At 52.3% G+C, this 15,916-nt stretch overlaps 3 protein-coding genes and 1 long non-coding RNA gene across 5 annotated transcripts; 1 reads left to right on the forward strand and 3 right to left on the reverse strand.

Annotated features, from left to right (window-relative positions):
• Positions 1-73: 73 nt before the first annotated feature.
• On the reverse strand, positions 74-2,567 carry RNF227 (ring finger protein 227). 2 transcript variants are annotated; one of them, XM_070563356.1, is made up of 3 exons: positions 1,735-2,346; positions 1,547-1,634; positions 74-194 (listed from the first exon to the last, which is right to left on the reverse strand). In XM_070563356.1, the coding sequence occupies exons 1-2, from the start codon at positions 2,252-2,254 to the stop codon at positions 1,579-1,581; spliced, it is 576 nt and encodes a 191-aa protein (XP_070419457.1). In that variant the 5' UTR covers positions 2,255-2,346; the 3' UTR covers positions 74-194; positions 1,547-1,578. The 2 variants fall into 2 exon arrangements, with proteins under 2 accessions (XP_070419457.1, XP_070419456.1); XM_070563355.1 differs by having other exon boundaries at positions 74-1,634; positions 1,735-2,567.
• On the forward strand, positions 2,075-7,606 carry LOC139074143 (uncharacterized). Its single transcript, XR_011523656.1, has 3 exons — positions 2,075-2,380; positions 6,678-6,763; positions 7,274-7,606. It is a non-coding gene; the product is annotated as an uncharacterized lncRNA (long non-coding RNA).
• KCNAB3 (potassium voltage-gated channel subfamily A regulatory beta subunit 3) lies at positions 6,649-15,000 on the reverse strand. The gene is made up of 16 exons (XM_008543047.2): positions 14,862-15,000; positions 13,810-13,924; positions 12,996-13,554; positions 11,627-11,670; positions 11,500-11,537; positions 11,181-11,260; positions 9,840-9,884; positions 9,710-9,754; positions 9,453-9,496; positions 9,177-9,263; positions 8,843-8,928; positions 8,590-8,710; positions 8,410-8,504; positions 8,189-8,309; positions 7,930-8,018; positions 6,649-7,652 (listed from the first exon to the last, which is right to left on the reverse strand). The coding sequence occupies exons 3-16, from the start codon at positions 13,235-13,237 to the stop codon at positions 7,575-7,577; spliced, it is 1,215 nt and encodes a 404-aa protein (XP_008541269.2). The 5' UTR covers positions 13,238-13,554; positions 13,810-13,924; positions 14,862-15,000; the 3' UTR covers positions 6,649-7,574.
• TRAPPC1 (trafficking protein particle complex subunit 1) lies at positions 14,160-15,913 on the reverse strand. Its single transcript, XM_008543049.2, has 5 exons — positions 15,789-15,913; positions 15,580-15,678; positions 15,358-15,428; positions 14,862-15,000; positions 14,160-14,561 (listed from the first exon to the last, which is right to left on the reverse strand). Exons 2-5 carry the CDS (start codon positions 15,676-15,678, stop codon positions 14,433-14,435), a joined length of 438 nt encoding a protein of 145 aa, XP_008541271.1. The 5' UTR covers positions 15,789-15,913; the 3' UTR covers positions 14,160-14,432.
• Positions 15,914-15,916: the final 3 nt, after the last annotated feature.

A 15,916-nucleotide genomic window follows, 5' to 3' on the forward strand; every position in this document is an offset into this window, starting at 1 on the left:
TTCCTTGACATGTACTGTTCACTACCAGAGCTTCTCATAGGTTGAGAGACCAGACACTTTTGAGGCTCTTAGATTAAAAAATAAAAGAAACCCAACAAACATTTATTGAGTACATACTATATACAGTAACGCTGCTCTTGGCCCCGGAGATACAACAGTCACAAGTCAGTCATTGCTGTCATGGAGCGTACACTCTAGTAGGGGAAACCAACAAAACACACACTATCAGAAAAGAAAACAAGGCATTATGCTCCAGAGGGTGAGGGAAGGGGCCACACCAGGCTGAATGCTGAGAAAAGCTTCCCAAAAGAGGGAACATTTAAGCCGAGACTTAACGACAGGAAAAAGTCAAAATATGGTTATAAAAATTGAGGTTTATACTTAATAAGTTCACATTTTTAACTCAGACAAAAATGCAACACAATAAGCTATGCACACAAAGAAATTAGATTTCTTCAGCAACAGAATGTCACTTTAAAACCTTTAATAAAAAAGTTTGCCATTTATACCAACTGTGTTTTAAACATTCCACCCATAGATGGTGATATCTGAGAGTCTAGGACCTGGACCAATGCTTAAATTTTTATGTGACAGATCACCTGGGATTCTTGTTAAAATGCAGATTCTGATTCAGTTAGTCTGAAGTGGAATCCTGAGATTTTGCACTTCCAACAAGCTCCCAGTGATGCTGATGCTGCTGGTCCTTGACTATCACCGTACTATCATAAGATATTCACAGCATTTTAAAATAGAATCCATGGCATACACAGGTAATGTCTAATTATGGGACATAGGTTTAAAACTGTATGATGAGCATCTTTTTCAGTAGTGAGTGTTTCCCTCTGACTGTAAAGATGACAAAGATACTATCAAAAGTTGAAAATTGGATACCTTTACCAAATGGCTCTCCCGTCTATCCTTGGTATGCCCTAATTAGGTGCCATTTGGACCTCCTCATACTTGCCCTAACAGGTTGAAGGGAGATTCTGAAATGAAGCAAGGTTCCTCAGAGACAAGGAGGCATCTCAGTAATTTTAGGAACACACTACTGACAGTGTGGAGACAGTAGGCATATCAGCACTGAGGGGGAACAAACCGGTTTATTTTTCTGAGCTCTCTCACGTGCTAGAGGAGTGAGATTAACATGAAACGAAAATTAGCCTCTTCTCTCCCGTTCCATCTCTTTGAAAATTTCAAACCACTGACACAGAATTGCTAAAATGGGACCTGTTGCTCCCACACACCATAGCTGCCCTGGACAAAAGCCAAAGTCACAGCTAAGGAAACAGTCTGTCTTCCCACAGGAACGTAGACTTTGTTTCTGTCATCCCTGGGCCACTCCATCCTGAATACATAAGACTGGCACAGTCAGTAGTTGCGGGCGATTCGTCTAGGAGCCTCCCCAGCTCAGCATCTACACCTCCCAGGGCGCTCCCTCCTGCCCTCGGCCCAACTCTTTCATCAGTGCCAATCCCTGGATGGGAGAGGGGGTAGCCTTGGCATCAACCCGCTTTACTACAGCACAGCCCGAGAATGCAGCTCCCACCTTCCTAATGCCGGAGCTTCCGGGTTCCGTGGCTACAGCGTGCAGCGGGTCATGTGGGCGAAGTCCTTGATCTCCGGACAGTACAGCACTGGGGGCAAGAAGAAGGGTTAGTGGCAGCGGGAAGATGCTGCCGAACCCCGGCGTTCCTGGACGCTCTCCCCCCGCAGCCTCCCTGGGCGGCCCCTCACCGTTGCTAGGCAGCGGGCGCCGCCAGCGGCGCGCCGGCGCCAGCACCGTGTCCCAGAGCCGCCGGAGCACGCGCCATCCCCTGCTCCTCGGCCCCGTCTCCTTCTCGCTTTCTTCTTCCTCGTCGTCGGCCTCTCTGTCGGCGTTGCCGCCTTCCCTGACCGAGCCACCTGTCTTATCTGGCCCGCACTTGGCCCGGGCTCTCTCCTCCAACTGCAACCACAAGTCCCGGTCGACAGCGACTTCCGTGACGCCGCCGCGAGGGAGCGGGGTGGACGCGCGGCAGAAGGGGCACGTGACGACGCGGCGCAGGCGCGCCACACGCGCGGCCGCCCCGCTGCCGTCGCCGCGCGCTGCCAGCTCCCGCAGGCAGGCGGTGCAGAGCGTGTGGCCGCAGCGGGCGCGCGCCGTGCCGGGCAGGCGGCGGGGCGCGCGGCCCCCTAGGTTGAAGGGCCGGTAGCAGACGTTGCAGTCCAGCTCGCCTCGCTCAGGAAGAGACGGCACCCTCACCAGGAGCTGCATGGTGCTCGCCGTGGACTCGAGGGCGTCGCGAACGCGGCCGGCTCCGTGGATAAAACGAGATGGCTCTTCCCGCGATCCGGGTCGGGTCCTGGGGCCCGCGCCGCGGCCTCTTTGCCCCTTTTAAGAGTGAGACCCCGCCCCCCGAGGCGTCACGCTGTGGTCAGGCCGCTCCCTGCGGCGGCACGCGTAGGGGCGGTGGAGGTGCGAGGCCGGGAATGTGAGCGATGGCGAAGCGGGAGAGGTGACCCAAGAGCTGCCAGGACCGGGGCAGTGACAGGAGCACCACCCTCTATTCCCTCCAAGCCTGCCTTCCTCCTCCAACACAGAGCCAGCGTTTCTTAATTCTGCTTTGTGCCAATCCCCAGTTCCCTTCCTGTGCCCTAGCCCTCAGCCACTTGCACACGTCTCTACAGCCCTCTGGGCCTGTTCGTTCAGTTGCTCACACTCTTTCACAACCCCACCCAAACTTCCTAAGCCAGTGACACTGCTCATCCTGTCCAATCTTTAGTGGGCTCCTGGAGGTTTGAACAGATGCTGCCTGGCAGTAACTCTCCTTGTGCCCTCAATTTTCCTTATTATCTACAACCTCTCTGTGTTGTTGTAAGGCAGGTTTCCCAAATTTTATTCTCCCCAAACTACTCAACTCCCAGCTGACATCTCAGCCTACAGAGGGACCTAGATTCCAGGACCATGGCCTTAGGAATGCTGGGAATCCTTTCCTTCCAGAATAGCCATGCCTGGACACCCACACACCATGATGGCTCCAGCAAAGCAGCCCAGCATGAGTTCTGACTCAGGGGTCTGACTTCCGCCACAGGTAAACAGGACATAGTACTCACAGCTCACATTCCCTCATGGTGCCACACCCACCCACAGCTGCCTCCTCACCCTCCTCTCCAGGTTCTGTTATGGAGGGTCATAGCACAGACTCTAGAGCTAGCTGGCTTGAGTTCAAATCCTAGCCTCTACCGCTTACTAGTCGTGACACTTTGAACAAGTTACTTAACTTCTCTGGGCCTGGGTTTCCTTAGCTATAAAATATGGATAATAGGTTTGAATGAGCTTATATACATATAAAGTGCTTAGAATGGTGCCTGGCACACAGTAAACACCATGTATTAGCTATTATTATCCTGTGCCTCCAGTCCATATTGTGTTCACTTTAACTTCTCAGTACTCAACATTTTCAATATCCATCTCTCTTGGTCAGTGCAGGATGGGCTTCTCCACACCAATGGCATTTACTGGCTATAACAGCCAATATACAGCTAGTTTTGTTTTTTAACTAGATTGTTAAAACTTCAGAGGTTAATCTTTTGTGAGGAGGTATATCATTATTTTTAATTATTTTATATCATTTCAGAACTTCCCAGTTGTCTTCATGGTCACTTGGGGGAAGCTATCTATTTATGCCAATGATGCTGTCATAATTCAAAACATTTTTGGAACTCCCCTTTGAAATGGTGTTTGGAGATCTCTTCACATCTTTTGATATCTCCAGTTGGTGATTAAATCTTAATCTTTTAGGGTTGATTTGATTACATAAGTGCTCCCAAAGTGTTTGACAGCCAAAGTCCCTCTAAGCTCCAGACCTGGATATCCAGTCACCTGCTCAACTATCTTTCTTGTTTATCTTCAAGAACCCAAACTGATGATCTTCCTGTCCAATTCAGCATCTCTTCCAGTGTTTCCTACCTCTTTCTTTACCCAACTCCAGAAACCTAGATGTCATCCTTGATCCTTTCCTTGCTTTCACCTTCCTTTACTATCACTAAACACAGTACATTTTGCCTCCTAAATCTCTCTCTAATCCACCTACTTTTCTCCACCTCCAGTACACCACCCTAGTCCATGCTGCTATCATCTCTTGCTTAGACCTTGGTAGAAGCTTCTTCTTTATTTTTTTTAGGAAGATTAGCCCTGAGCTAACATCTGCTGCCAATCCTCCTCTTTTTTTTTTTTTTTTTGTTGAGGAAGACCAGCCCTGAGCTAACATCCATGCCCATCCTCCTCTACTTTATATGTGGGACGCCTACCACAGCATGGCTTGCCAAGTGGTGCCATGTCCACACCCAGGATCTGAACTGGCAAACCCCGGGCCACCGAAGCAGAATGTGCACACTTAACCGCTGCACCACCAGGCCGGCTCTGGTAGAAGCTTCTTAACCAGTCTGTCCACAGCCATTCTGGCCTTCTGCAGGCTTCTCCATACTGCTTACAGTGATCTTTCCAAATCTCAAGCCCAATCGTGTCCTACCACACATCCCTTCCATTCCTGTTTAAAACCTTTTAATGCAGTGGTAGTTTAATAGCCCCAAATTCCTCTGCAATGTTGCTTCTCCCATCAAAATTGAGGTCTATTTCCCTATCCCTTGAATCAGGGCTCACCTCGTGACTTGCCTGGACTAATAGAATGTGGCAGGAGTGACGTTGTGTGAGTTCTGGAACCTAGTACATCAGAGGCCTTGCAGCTTATGCTTTTGTCCCTTTGGAACACTGCCCTGAGACCACCATGAGGGAAGTTTACTGGCAGATTAGAGCACATGGACGAGAACTGAGGAACCCCGGCAATAGCCAGCAGTAACAGCCTGATGTACCAGTGAGGCCATCAGATTTTCCTGCTCAGCTGCCCTGCCAGCGGAATGCAGCCACATGAGTGAGCCCAGGTGAAAACAGCACAGGAAACTCCCAGCCACCCCACAGAATCATGCAGAAAAATTAAGTTTTTAAAAGTTGTTTCAAGCCACTAAATTCTGGGAGTGCTTTGTTCTATTAACAGATAACTGACACAGAGGATTTCCTATTGTCCTTATGATAAAAATACTACTCTAACGTGCCTTTTAAGGCCCAGTATGTTCTGAACCCACTCGTGTCTCACATTCTGCTTCCATTCCCTCTTTAGACACTCTGGTTTAGGAGACCTTTGGCTTGTATGTTCCTTTCTGCTACAAGGCTTTCTTGTATGCTGTTCCCCTAAGCCTCTTGCTTTCACCTTAGTAACACCTACTCATCCTTCTGCTCGCAGTGCAGCCTCACCATGTCAAGTACCCATTGAAGACTCTGATCACACCACATACTTTCCTCTGGACTTTGGACAACCAAAGTTTGTGTTTGTTTGGGGGTTATTTGTTTGTCTCTCCCATCTGAAAACTCCACGAAGGTTGTTCTGAGCCTGATTTTGTTCACCACTGTATCCCTGTGACGCACCATAGTAGGAGTCCAGAAATAAATACGTGTTAATGAATGAGGTGAGCGATAAATATGGCAATTGAGGTGTGACAATAAAGGAAGGTTTCCTATGAGGGGTTTCTAAACTGCCTGTGAAGGTAATTCTAAGAGGAGTTTTTTAAATGTTTTGAGCAATAGAGGAGGCTTCGTTAAAATAAGTACATAGCCCTGCAAGGTAACTATTTAAGGAGAGCACAATTTTGAACTTATAAATTCTTGTATGTTTGTTACAGAATAACTAATCACAGTTTAGTCATACATTTTACCCCTATGTTTCCTCTACAGTCTTCTCAAATGAGTGGGAGATGATATGAGTGGGTGTAAGTATTCATTAGTTGATCCGGTTGGTTGCTAATCCAGTAAATGGCATGCTGCTCTTTTGGAAATTGGTTTACTGTGCTCTGCCAGCTTCAGGATCAAAGAAGGTTGAGGATACCAAGAAGGGAGATGGTGAGATTGTATTTTAAGGAAAGCAGAGCTCATCCTCCCCTGCCTTATCATCTTTAAAGTGGTAACTTTCCACCCACTTTCTCTCCCAGGGAAATCAGAGTTCTTTGGGGAAGAATAAGGGGCAATATCTGAAATAATCCCATTTGATTCTGCTTTTCTGCTACCCCTACACATGATCTTTCACTTGTTTTCTTTTTTTCTTTATAAGGATAACTCCTTTCCCTCTCTCTGTATCATCTCAGTCATAGACTGGTTTTCCTTTTCCCTCTTCTTCACCAAATCCCAAAGCCTCAACCTCAGAATGGCCCTTCCCACTCAGCCAGAAGAAAACCACCCAGATAGTTCCTTGGTATATGTGTGGGTATCAGGCAAGAAGGAAATGAGAAGTGCAGACAAGAAGTGTGGCTAATATAACTTGCAAAACAAAACAAGGGCAAGGGTGTCAGAGGGAGGAGCAAAAAAACTATGAAGCCAGACATCTGGGTCCTAATGAACGTGGTGACCGAAAGAAGGAAGAAAACTGGGGCCTGGGGTGTCTGGTGTCTGAGTTCTTGAGGAGAGCAGTGCCTAGCAGCAGGATGCGCTGGTCACTGGAATAAATGAGCAATGGAGAGAAAGCGAGTACTGGAGCTTTCCGATGGCAGAGGAGAGTCAGATACGGGAGACTATCTTAACCTCCCAACCTCCCCCCACCCTGCAATTTCAGACAAGGTGAGTGAGGATCAAGCTGAGATTTTATTTACAGGTCCCTGGGAAGTCTTACAGAAGAGGGGCCATCATTATTGCTTTAAGATTATTGCCAGGAGGAAGACTGCAGTCCTCTCCTGCCAGGTAGGAAGTCCCGCTCAAGGCTCAGAAGTCTATCTCCAGAGCTCTTTAGGTCAGCCCAATGACTCCGCCATGACCTAAAGGCCGTCACTATTTCCTGCAAAGCACAGCCCAACTGTGTTTTCCAAGGGCCACCCAGACCACACTATACATCTGCCATCAAATCTCTCTCTACTTTATCAGGCTGTGTCGCTACACTCCCACCCTGCCCCTCTTGGCAAGAACAAAGTATTAACACTAGTTTAGTTTTAAGCCCTCCTCCACCACCTGGCTGTGAGGCAGAGTCCTGGTTTCCCAAAGATTCGCATTTACTTCCTGCCAGGACCAGCCTGGCTTCCCTTGTGTCGAATAACATAAGAGCCCCATTTCCTTTGTCACAGATGACATCACAACTCACTTCTTACTAGGTTATTACCCCTTGATGACATTTCAAGGGCCGCTTTTGAGGTACTCTGCATGTTTCTTATATCCGCCCTGTTTTGGTTTTTTTTCCTCCTGGGCCTCGGCGATTAGGAGAGGAGAGAAGGGAGCGAGACCAAGTGGCAGAGAAGGAACGACCCAGTAGCTCATGCCCGGGATTAGCAAGAAGGCCGAGGAGAACGCAGCAGGGGCCGGCGGACTACTTTTCCTCTCAAGCCCCACTGCGGGAGAATATGGCTTTGTTCATGCGTATCGCTACTCGAAGCCGGGACTCGTTAGCGGGCGGGGCCGCCCTGACTCTGGCCGCTGCGAGGAGGGGTCGGACCGGGAGGGCGGCGGCGGTGGCTGTGGGGAAGTAGGCTGCGCCCTTCCCTTCGGCTGCGCTCCCGACGGGCTACTTCTTGGAATGCAGTTTGTTGCCCAGGAGCCCGTCTATCTCCATCACTGTCTGCGGGGTCAGCTGGCTCAGCACCTGGAGGAGAGCGGGGTGGTGGAGAGGGCAGTACATGCTGGGTCACTGAAGAAGGGCACGAGGTTGAAGGACCTAGGGAGCTGCACAGCGGGGCCAGGTGGCAGGGAAAGAGTCGCAGCTGTGCCCCTGCCTCGTCTTGTCGCCCTGGAACCTCTCATGTGCAAACCGAGGACCTTGTAGGTGACCTCACGGGCCCATTCTGGGTTGGACAGCGAGGCCTTGACTGCTGGGGAAGGAAATGATAGAGATGGGCTCTGGCTCTGAGTCCCCAGCTCACCTGTAGGGCGCCCAGGTGTTCTACCAGCTGCTCTGCGCTCGACACCCCAAGCAAGACGGAGCTGACACCCTCACTGCGGAGACACCACGCTGGGGCCAGAGGAGGAAGAAAAGAGAACTGATGCGGAACAGTGAGCACACAGACTTAAGAAGTGCCTCTGAGGAAGAGGGTCCTCCTTAGGGACAAGCCAGTCTGGGGTTTGGTAGCATCTCAGGAGAAGACATGACCCCTGCAGGGTCCGGGGCTGGCAGTATCTCACCAATAGCAAGCTGTGCCACAGTGCAGCCGAGCTGGTGAGCGATGGGGAGAAGGTCCATGACTTTGGCTTGTTGCTTCTTGCCATCCTCACTCTGCACTTTGTCTTTGAGCCACTGATATCCCTGGAGGCCAAGGAGAATCAGCGAAAGACCACATGCCACGCCCCTATCTCCAGCACCCCAGATAGCCTAGTCCCTGCCCTCCTGAGCCTCCAGATCTCACTTTGATGGTGGCCCTGCAGGTATCTGGGATGCGTCCATCATATTTGCTAGTGATGAGGCCACAGGCCAGAGGGGACAAGGTGACTGAGCCAACACCTAAGAGGAAGAGGATTAAATGTGAGGAAAGGGATCTAGGTGATGGTGAGGCTGAGAGAAAGGTAGGGATGAAGGGGCTGCAAACCAATCTTGTGGTAGAGCTCTGGCAGCTGCATCTCCACCTTCTCTCTCTGAAACAGATGGTGCTCAGCTTGTTCACACACTGGAGGAATCAGATTGAACTGTCTGGCCATTGAGTAGGCCTCCTGGGTTGGGGTGGGGAAGAGATGGGGGTCAGAGCATTCCTTCCATTTTCTTCCACTCCCCCTCCTCCAGTAGAGTCGGGTTTGGAGTGGGAACCAGATGTGGGACAGTGGGAAGTGGGGTGGCACACTCACCATGATTTCTGCAGCCCCCCATCGGGATGTCCCCCAGTAAAGGGCCAGGCCCTGGTTGATGACGTAGGTCATGGCTCGCACAATCTCTAGGCACATGGGAGAGGGAGAGCCTCACCGTCAGACCCCTGGCATCCAGGGCTCCAGATCTGTAGACCTCTGCCTGCCCCACCAGGACCCCAGGCATCTCTGTGGAGTCAGAGAGGTTGGTATCTGCTCTTTGCCTCCCTCCTTGTCTAAGTGCTGGGGTCTGAGCCTCCCTGTGGAACTTAGGAGGCCTCCTGAGCAGGGAGGGAGCAGTTTTGAAGGACTGTCAGGGTTGGGGTGCTGCTTTTACCCTCCATGGGACTGTTGGGGTCTGAACGATTGGCAAAGACGATGTCTACATATCCCAGCTGGAGGCGTTCCAGGGATCCTCGCAAGCCTGGGGTAGGGATAGGGAGAGGAAGGAAACACTTCAGCTTGTTTCCTGAAAAGGCCTTACCCCTTTGCCATGACCACCTAAATCCCAGCTTCCCTATTCAAAACCTCTGATTCAAAGCTTCAAAGAATGTTCCCAACTCCTCTGGCTTCCATACCCAGCCACTTCAGGTTCCCAGCCCCTAACTCTCACCCTCAATGATGTGTTTGCGGCTCAAGCCTCGCTCAGTTTCTGCCCTGTACGAAAAGGTAAGTCAAAGAAGAAGTGTGTCAAAGATAAGGGACCAGGGCTGGCCTGGTGCCATGAGGAACTGGGATTGCATGAGTCCTCACAGGCAGGTGCAGACCTGGGGTAGCAGGTGCAGGGACAGCTGTCCCCACCCCCATCCCATGCACCTTCACACATTCTCTGTAGATCTTCTCCCCAATTATAGCAAGGCAGCCACTTACTGTCCCCCCAAAAAAATCTTGGTGGTGATGACATAGCTTGATCTCCTGGAAAAAGAGAAATGGGAGAACCAGCAAGAAAAGGACTTTTGGATGATCACATCCCCAGCAACCCCCCAAAACACAGTCTCACCTCCAACCTTTGCTCTTGAGGATGTTGCCTAGGGTTCTTTCAGCCCTGGAAGAAAGACAGTGCAGAAGCACTCACCCCTCCAAAGTAGATCAGTTCCTTCCCCTCCTCTCCACCTTTGCCTTCAACTAATTTCCTCTCTCGTAAAGTGGAGCATAAACCAGAAGCCCACTGAGCTGTCACTCCCATCTAAATAAGAGGGGCTCCCAGAACCAGGGGTGTAGTCATATCTTTTTCATTCATTCATTCAACAAATATCACTTGTGCATCAACTATGTACAGGCTCCGTTCTGGATGCTGAAGGGATAGAATAGGATGAGGGGAGAGGGAGAGATTGTAGTGGAGCCGGGGAGGACACTGTCTTGTCTGGTTCCAACCATCTATATTGCCCTCCCCCTTCTTTGAATCTCTGCAAAGTCCCACCCATCCTCCAAAGCTTAGCTCAGATTCGGCCTCATCTTATGGAAAATGTTCTCTGATGGCCATAGTCTATGGTCAGTCCTTCTTGTCAGCTTCCATAGCTCTTATTGGCTACACAATTCTTTGGCACTTAATTATGAGCTAATGTGTGACAAGTCATAAGGTGTTATGGTGAACTGTTGCTGAAGTGTTTTACTGTTATTTAATCTTTCATAACTCCCTGTCTTTTTGGTTTGTTTGTTTAACCACTTAGACTGTGAGCTTTTTGAGGGCATGTTGATGTCATCCCACTAGCATTGCCTGCTCTGTGCCAGGCTCTGTGTAGGTACCTGGGTGACATGGGGGAGAGTAATACCAATTCCATGGAAGGAGCCTCCCAACTGAGCAGTGAATATGGCCCCGTCAACCAGTAATTGATGACCTGTGTCTCAGAGGGCAGTATAAAGTGCTTTTGGAGCTGAGGGGGGTAGTGACCAACTTCGGGGAGTAGGGCAAAGGCTTCTTGGAGGAGCTGACATTTGGGCCAAGTCTTGAAGATAAGCAGAAGAGTTTGCCAAATGGAAAAGAGGCAGGGGTAGGTCATTCTTTGTTTTGTTTTGGCTACTCCTACTGTGAAGCCATGGGTGTGTGGTGTGGTGTGTGGTGTGTTTGAAAACTCAGCTTTGTAATCCTCATGTAGTTGCACATAACTGATGCTCAGGATATATTTGTTTTATTTTGACTGCACAGTATGCCCATTGCCCTTAAGCTGGAGAGAGACTGATGTTAGGACTACAATTCCCATAATGCTTCAGGGGCCTATTGGCTGAAAGGTGGAAACTTAGTGTTCGCAGAATTCCCAAAGTTCTTTAGAGGGAAAACAAGAAGCCCTGATGTTCTCTCAGCCTTCCAAGTGTAACTTAGCTCTTTCACCCCGGTCCTTACTTTCCCGCTGCGTACACTTCGGCAGTGTCAAACAGGTTTACACCATGCTCATAGGCTACTGTCAGCACATCCTCTGCTGTCTAGGGAGGTGAGAGAAAGAGTTAAAGATCAAGCACTGGCCCCTCAATTACCTCCCTCACTGCACTCTAGCCCATCACACCTCAGCCCTGGTTTCCACATTCTCTCCCCTTTCCCCATCCTCCAGCCTCAGGTCCACCATGCTCCAAGCTTGTTATCCAAACCCCTATCCAAGTCCATGTCCCCCTTTTCTGGTTCCCTGACATCCCCTCACCCTGCTTCTAGGTCCCATCACTTATACCTCATCCGAGATCTGAGAACCAAATGTGACCCAGGTACCTGCAAGAGAGAAGCCAGGCCTGTGAGAACTGTGGGAGGCAAGCGTGAAAGAATGGCTCTTCCCTTAATTCTTCTTCTTTCTAACTCACCTAGGCCAAGACAGGACACCCGAAGCCCAGACTTTCCTAGGTTCCTGCAGGATACAGAAGCAGCAGGAAGGGGTGTGGCCTCCTTTAGGGACGTAGATTATCAGCCCCCAGCTCCTCTCCCTCCAGACTGAGAAGCCCTCAGGGTGTCTCCGTCCAAAGAAACTAGACCCAGTGGGCCTACCAAATTGGGCAGTACTATGCCCATAGCATAAGTGAACAAATAAATGCCTGTTCCTCTGGAGCCACTGTCCAATGCCTCTGTTCCCTCCTGTCACATTGAAGATATGCTGCCTGGTTTGTGTTTCTTCTGGTGGGTCTTGTCTGTGTTTGAGTCATCTCTGGGATATGTGGAGTTGGGGGCTGGGAGGAACGTGACTGGCTCATTGTGATGAGTTTGTGAAAACAGACCCTCAGACAGAGAGTGCTATGCTAAAGGGCAGACACTGGGGTGGAAGGGGTAAACCAAGTCAAGTTCGGGCACTCAGGCAGGCAAGGGTCCTTAGATAGGCTAGGCAGATGGGCCACCAACAAAGGCAGGTAGGACACCTGGGTGGGGAGTAAAACTATTTTCCCTCTTCCCCTCTCCACTCCCTCTGCTCCTGTTGGCTTGTGAAGTCTGTCTGTGAACTAGAGAGCCCCCTCCTCCCAAGGCCCCCCACCCAGGTAGTGAGCTCAGCTTCCTAATCAGGGCTGCCACATGGAGGGGATCAAATTCCTCAAGTGACAAAGCCAGGTCAGATTAGTGACCTCTGCTCACTCCCAAACAGGAGCACCTCCCCTCTCTCCTACTGTGAGTTCTGAGAGCCCAGTGGTTCTCTGAGACAAAGTCGGTTACATTTCAGTCCACCTTCCCCATCCGGCCCCTGTCTCTCAGCACGGGGTCGAGAGATGTAGTCCATCATTCCCAGGACCCCACCAAGAAAGGTGGAAGGAGACAGGGGCCCTTGGGGCAGGTGGGGGTGGTATCTGGGTCAGCACCCTGAGCAGGCCAGAGTGAGAAGCTGTTTCCTTCCCTGCTTCTTCCTAGGACACGGAGCCAAGGACACTCTATCCGAGGGGGTTGGGGGGGAGTGCGCAGCCTGGAGACAGATGCATCTCTGGCCTTCCTGGGGGTAAGGAGGGAAGCTCATGAGTATCCCCTGGGTCTGACAGGACCCTGTCAAGCTTGGTAAACTTGATTTTCTCCTTCTCGGGGATATCGACGGAGACCAAGAGAGGGACCAAGTATGGGAGTGCCATTATGAGAAGAAGAGATGGAATGAGCCAGGACCTTTTTAGTGAAGTTTGAGGGCGTCCTGGCGGATCCCAGGAAGCTTCAGGGGTCAGGAAAGGGGAGCAGATGGGGCGGGCTGCCCAGCCACCCCCATACCTGTATTTCATGCCAGTGCCTCTGCCGGTGCTCTCTCGGAGGGCCCCAGCAGGTGCTGGAGGTCGGGGTACCAGTGCCGCCCGGGCCTTGGGGCCTGATCCTCCGCCCCCGGGAGGATTCCCATGCCCCCCGCCGACCGGCCCGCCATTACCGCCCCCGGGGCCCGGCCGGGGTCCACACAGACGGTCCTCACTGCTCCGGCTGCGAAGGTTCTGCTCGGTACACGCGATAGACACCTGCATGTCCGCTGGCCAGGGCGGGGGAGGGGGCTCCGAGGGGGCAGGAGGAGGGCACAGGGAAGCCCGAGGGCGGACCCCCGGGGGTGTAGTGGCGCGAGCCCTGGGAAAGCTGGAAGGCTGAGGCGGCTGCGGCGGGAGCCTCCAGGCCGATCTGGGCCGCTGGGGCGGACTGCTGGAGGTCGCGGGGTTTGCCGCGGGAGGGGAGAAACGCGGGGGGCGCCACCAGTGGAGATATTCGGGTACGGGGGCACTGGCGCCGGGAGGAAGAAGTGGAAATGGATGAGGGTAAAGGTCGAGGGCGACTCTCAGCGAGTAGGGACCTAGGGACGATGAGGGCGGAGGAGAGATGCCACCTCAGCCAGAACCGCAGCGGGACCCGCTAGGCGCCCAGCCGCGTCCGCAGCCGTCCCAGCTAATCAACATGCAAGCACCACCCCATTATCTGCATAAAGCCGGCCACCTCCCAGCCAAATCTGCCGCTCATCTGCATAAGCCCCGCCTTCCGAAGCTCGGCAGCTAGAGTACTGTGTGTGCTCAGAGGAGCCAGAGAGCAGGACCCGGGAGGGCTGTCCTACCCTCTGGGACTCGAGGCAAGTCGGCCTTCCTCCAGCTCAGTGCTTTTCAATCGGGGACGATTCTGTCCCCTAGGCGTCATTTGGCAAGGTCTGGAGACATTCTTGACTGTCACGACTGGGGAAGGGAGAAGATGTGCTTCGGGAATCTAGTGAGCGGCGACCAGGACAAAGAACAGGACAGCCCCTCCACAACAAGGAATTATCCATCCTCAAATGCCAGGAGTGCCGCAGTTGAGAAATCCACTAACAAAGCCTCTTTGCAGGCTCAGGGGATGTGGCCACCCTGGTTCACCCCTTCATGAGTGGGGCAGGCTCCCGACAACCACTCAAACGGACACACTCAGGCCGCAGAGGATAAAAAAAAGTTTATTCTGTACTTCTCACAGTGTCAGGTAGGGGATAAAACTGGAGAGTGTGCCTGGTTTGGAGGTGCAGGGACTCCTGGAGGATTCCTTCCTGGGATTCGGAGGGCACCAGGGCAAGCTTTTGGCTGTTGCCCTAGGAGGGCTGCTGGGAGGCTTGAGGGGGGTGGAGAGGCTGGCAGTGGGGACCCTCAGGTGAAACAGGTTAGGAAGGCCCCAGGCAGACCGGATTCTCCTGAGGGGTGAGGTAGGGTGCTTCCTTCAGCCAGCCCGGGCGGAGAAGAAGGGCAGAGAGCGGACGTAGGAGTCTAGTCGGGAGCGGAAGAGCTCACTCTGCACAGTTTGGCCCAGCGGGCACAGGGGATTCTTCACCACCAGCTCCACATACAGCTATGGAGGGGGAGGGTGTTAAAGCCAGGCTTTGCACACCTCTTGTTTTCAACCCCAAACCTAGTAGAACCTCAGGGGTGTGTGAATGCACAAGGATCAAGGGCCGAGAGGCAAGTCCCCCCTCAGGAGAAACTGGTGGTGGGAGTGTTTAAGGACCTAAAGGGTCCTGAGGAAACTCTGACTTCAATAGAGCTACAATAGAGTAGGATTAAGGCAGGGAATCTGAAGAAGTCTTGGGGCTCTAAGTGGCCATGGCTGTTGAGGAGCTTCGGGGGAAGGGTCCCAGGGGCTGGCACTGACCGCACTGTAGATGTGGTGCAGCACATCTCGGATGGGTCCCACGCCCAAGTCAGTATTCATGACAACCTTGATTCCAGTGGGCGTCTCGTAGTAATGGAGTTTGTAGCGGCTGGTTTGGAAGGCCAGGAAGCCGTCCTTCCTGCAGAGATGAGGAAGATGTTAAGGAATAGGAGCGGACTCTCTCCCAAAGAGATACTTCTGATCCCCTGTAGGTAGACTCCCTCTTCTCTAAACATATCATTTGTAGGAGCCTGGTTGAGTAAAGACACCTCCCATATTCACTCCTCAGTTTATCCCCTGCACTCAACCTCTCCACATTCAGATCTTCCCCACCGCCGCCACAGCCAGTTCCAGCACTCTAGCTCCGGACTCCCTCTCTCTCTGTCTCCTTCCTGTCTCTGGGGGCCATGCCCCTCCCAATCCAGAAAGTTTCTCCCACTCCAGAATTCCCAAAGCTAGCCCTCCTTCCATCAACATCCCCTCTGACTCCGCGTACATGTCTAGCGGTGACATCTTGCTGACAAACGAGCGGATAGAGAAGAGCATCCCGTACATCAGCTTGTACTCCTGGCGGGAGAGGGGCAGAGTTAGGTCATGGTTTTTGAAGGAGACAGGGTAGGGGTGGGAACTAGCTGGGGTCTGGAGAGGAGGGGCTGGATTGGGACTAAATACGTTTGGAGTTGCGGGGTCACCGGATTGCGCGGGGCCCTCTCGTCACCTCCTCCTTGGGGATCCCCGCTTGTTTCTTGCGGTGCCACTCGCTGTAATGCAGACATACTCCATTCCGATCAAACAGGTATAGGTTGTGGACGGTCATCTGCGGAGCAGAAAGTGGGAGCCTCGCTCCGGGACCGCCCACACTCAGTGAGCTGCAGTTCTCTATCCCGGATCCCTCCAACCAGCCGGGGACCCCTCCCCCGGACTCACCGGAACTGCTCCGAGCGCCCGTCACCGGGTACTTCCGGTTTCCGCGGAGCCCCACCCCACCGGGTCCTCACGCTGCTGCGGCGGAGCAGTGACTCCGCCCCCAAACCTCTCTCAGCCAATCCATGGTC

The sequence above is a fragment of the Equus przewalskii genome, chromosome 10 (genome assembly GCF_037783145.1).
Source record: "Equus przewalskii isolate Varuska chromosome 10, EquPr2, whole genome shotgun sequence".
NCBI classification, from domain to species: Eukaryota; Metazoa; Chordata; class Mammalia; order Perissodactyla; family Equidae; genus Equus; species Equus przewalskii.

What these genes read in the sequence shown, in the direction of transcription:
- TRAPPC1 (XM_008543049.2), bottom strand. Translation starts at nt 15,678, where the DNA reads ATGACCGTCCACAACCTATACCTGTTTGATCGGAATGGAGTATGTCTG. An exon ending in CGGGGATCCCCAAGGAGGAG is followed by an intron (nt 15,429 to 15,579) that starts GTGACGAGAGGG and finishes CTCTCCCGCCAG; the next exon opens with GAGTACAAGCTGATGTACGG. An exon ending in TGCACCACATCTACAGTGCG is followed by an intron (nt 14,562 to 14,861) that starts GTCAGTGCCAGC and finishes CCCCCTCCATAG; the next exon opens with CTGTATGTGGAGCTGGTGGT.
- KCNAB3 (XM_008543047.2), bottom strand. Translation starts at nt 13,237, where the DNA reads ATGCAGGTGTCTATCGCGTGTACCGAGCAGAACCTTCGCAGCCGGAGC. An exon ending in AAGATTTTTTTGGGGGGACA is followed by an intron (nt 9,497 to 9,709) that starts GTAAGTGGCTGC and finishes CTTTTCGTACAG; the next exon opens with GGCAGAAACTGAGCGAGGCT. An exon ending in CCTGCAGGGCCACCATCAAA is followed by an intron (nt 8,310 to 8,409) that starts GTGAGATCTGGA and finishes CTTGGCCTCCAG; the next exon opens with GGATATCAGTGGCTCAAAGA.
- RNF227 (XM_070563355.1), bottom strand. Translation starts at nt 2,254, where the DNA reads ATGCAGCTCCTGGTGAGGGTGCCGTCTCTTCCTGAGCGAGGCGAGCTG. An exon ending in GCGCCCGCTGCCTAGCAACG is followed by an intron (nt 1,635 to 1,734) that starts GTGAGGGGCCGC and finishes TCTTGCCCCCAG; the next exon opens with TGCTGTACTGTCCGGAGATC.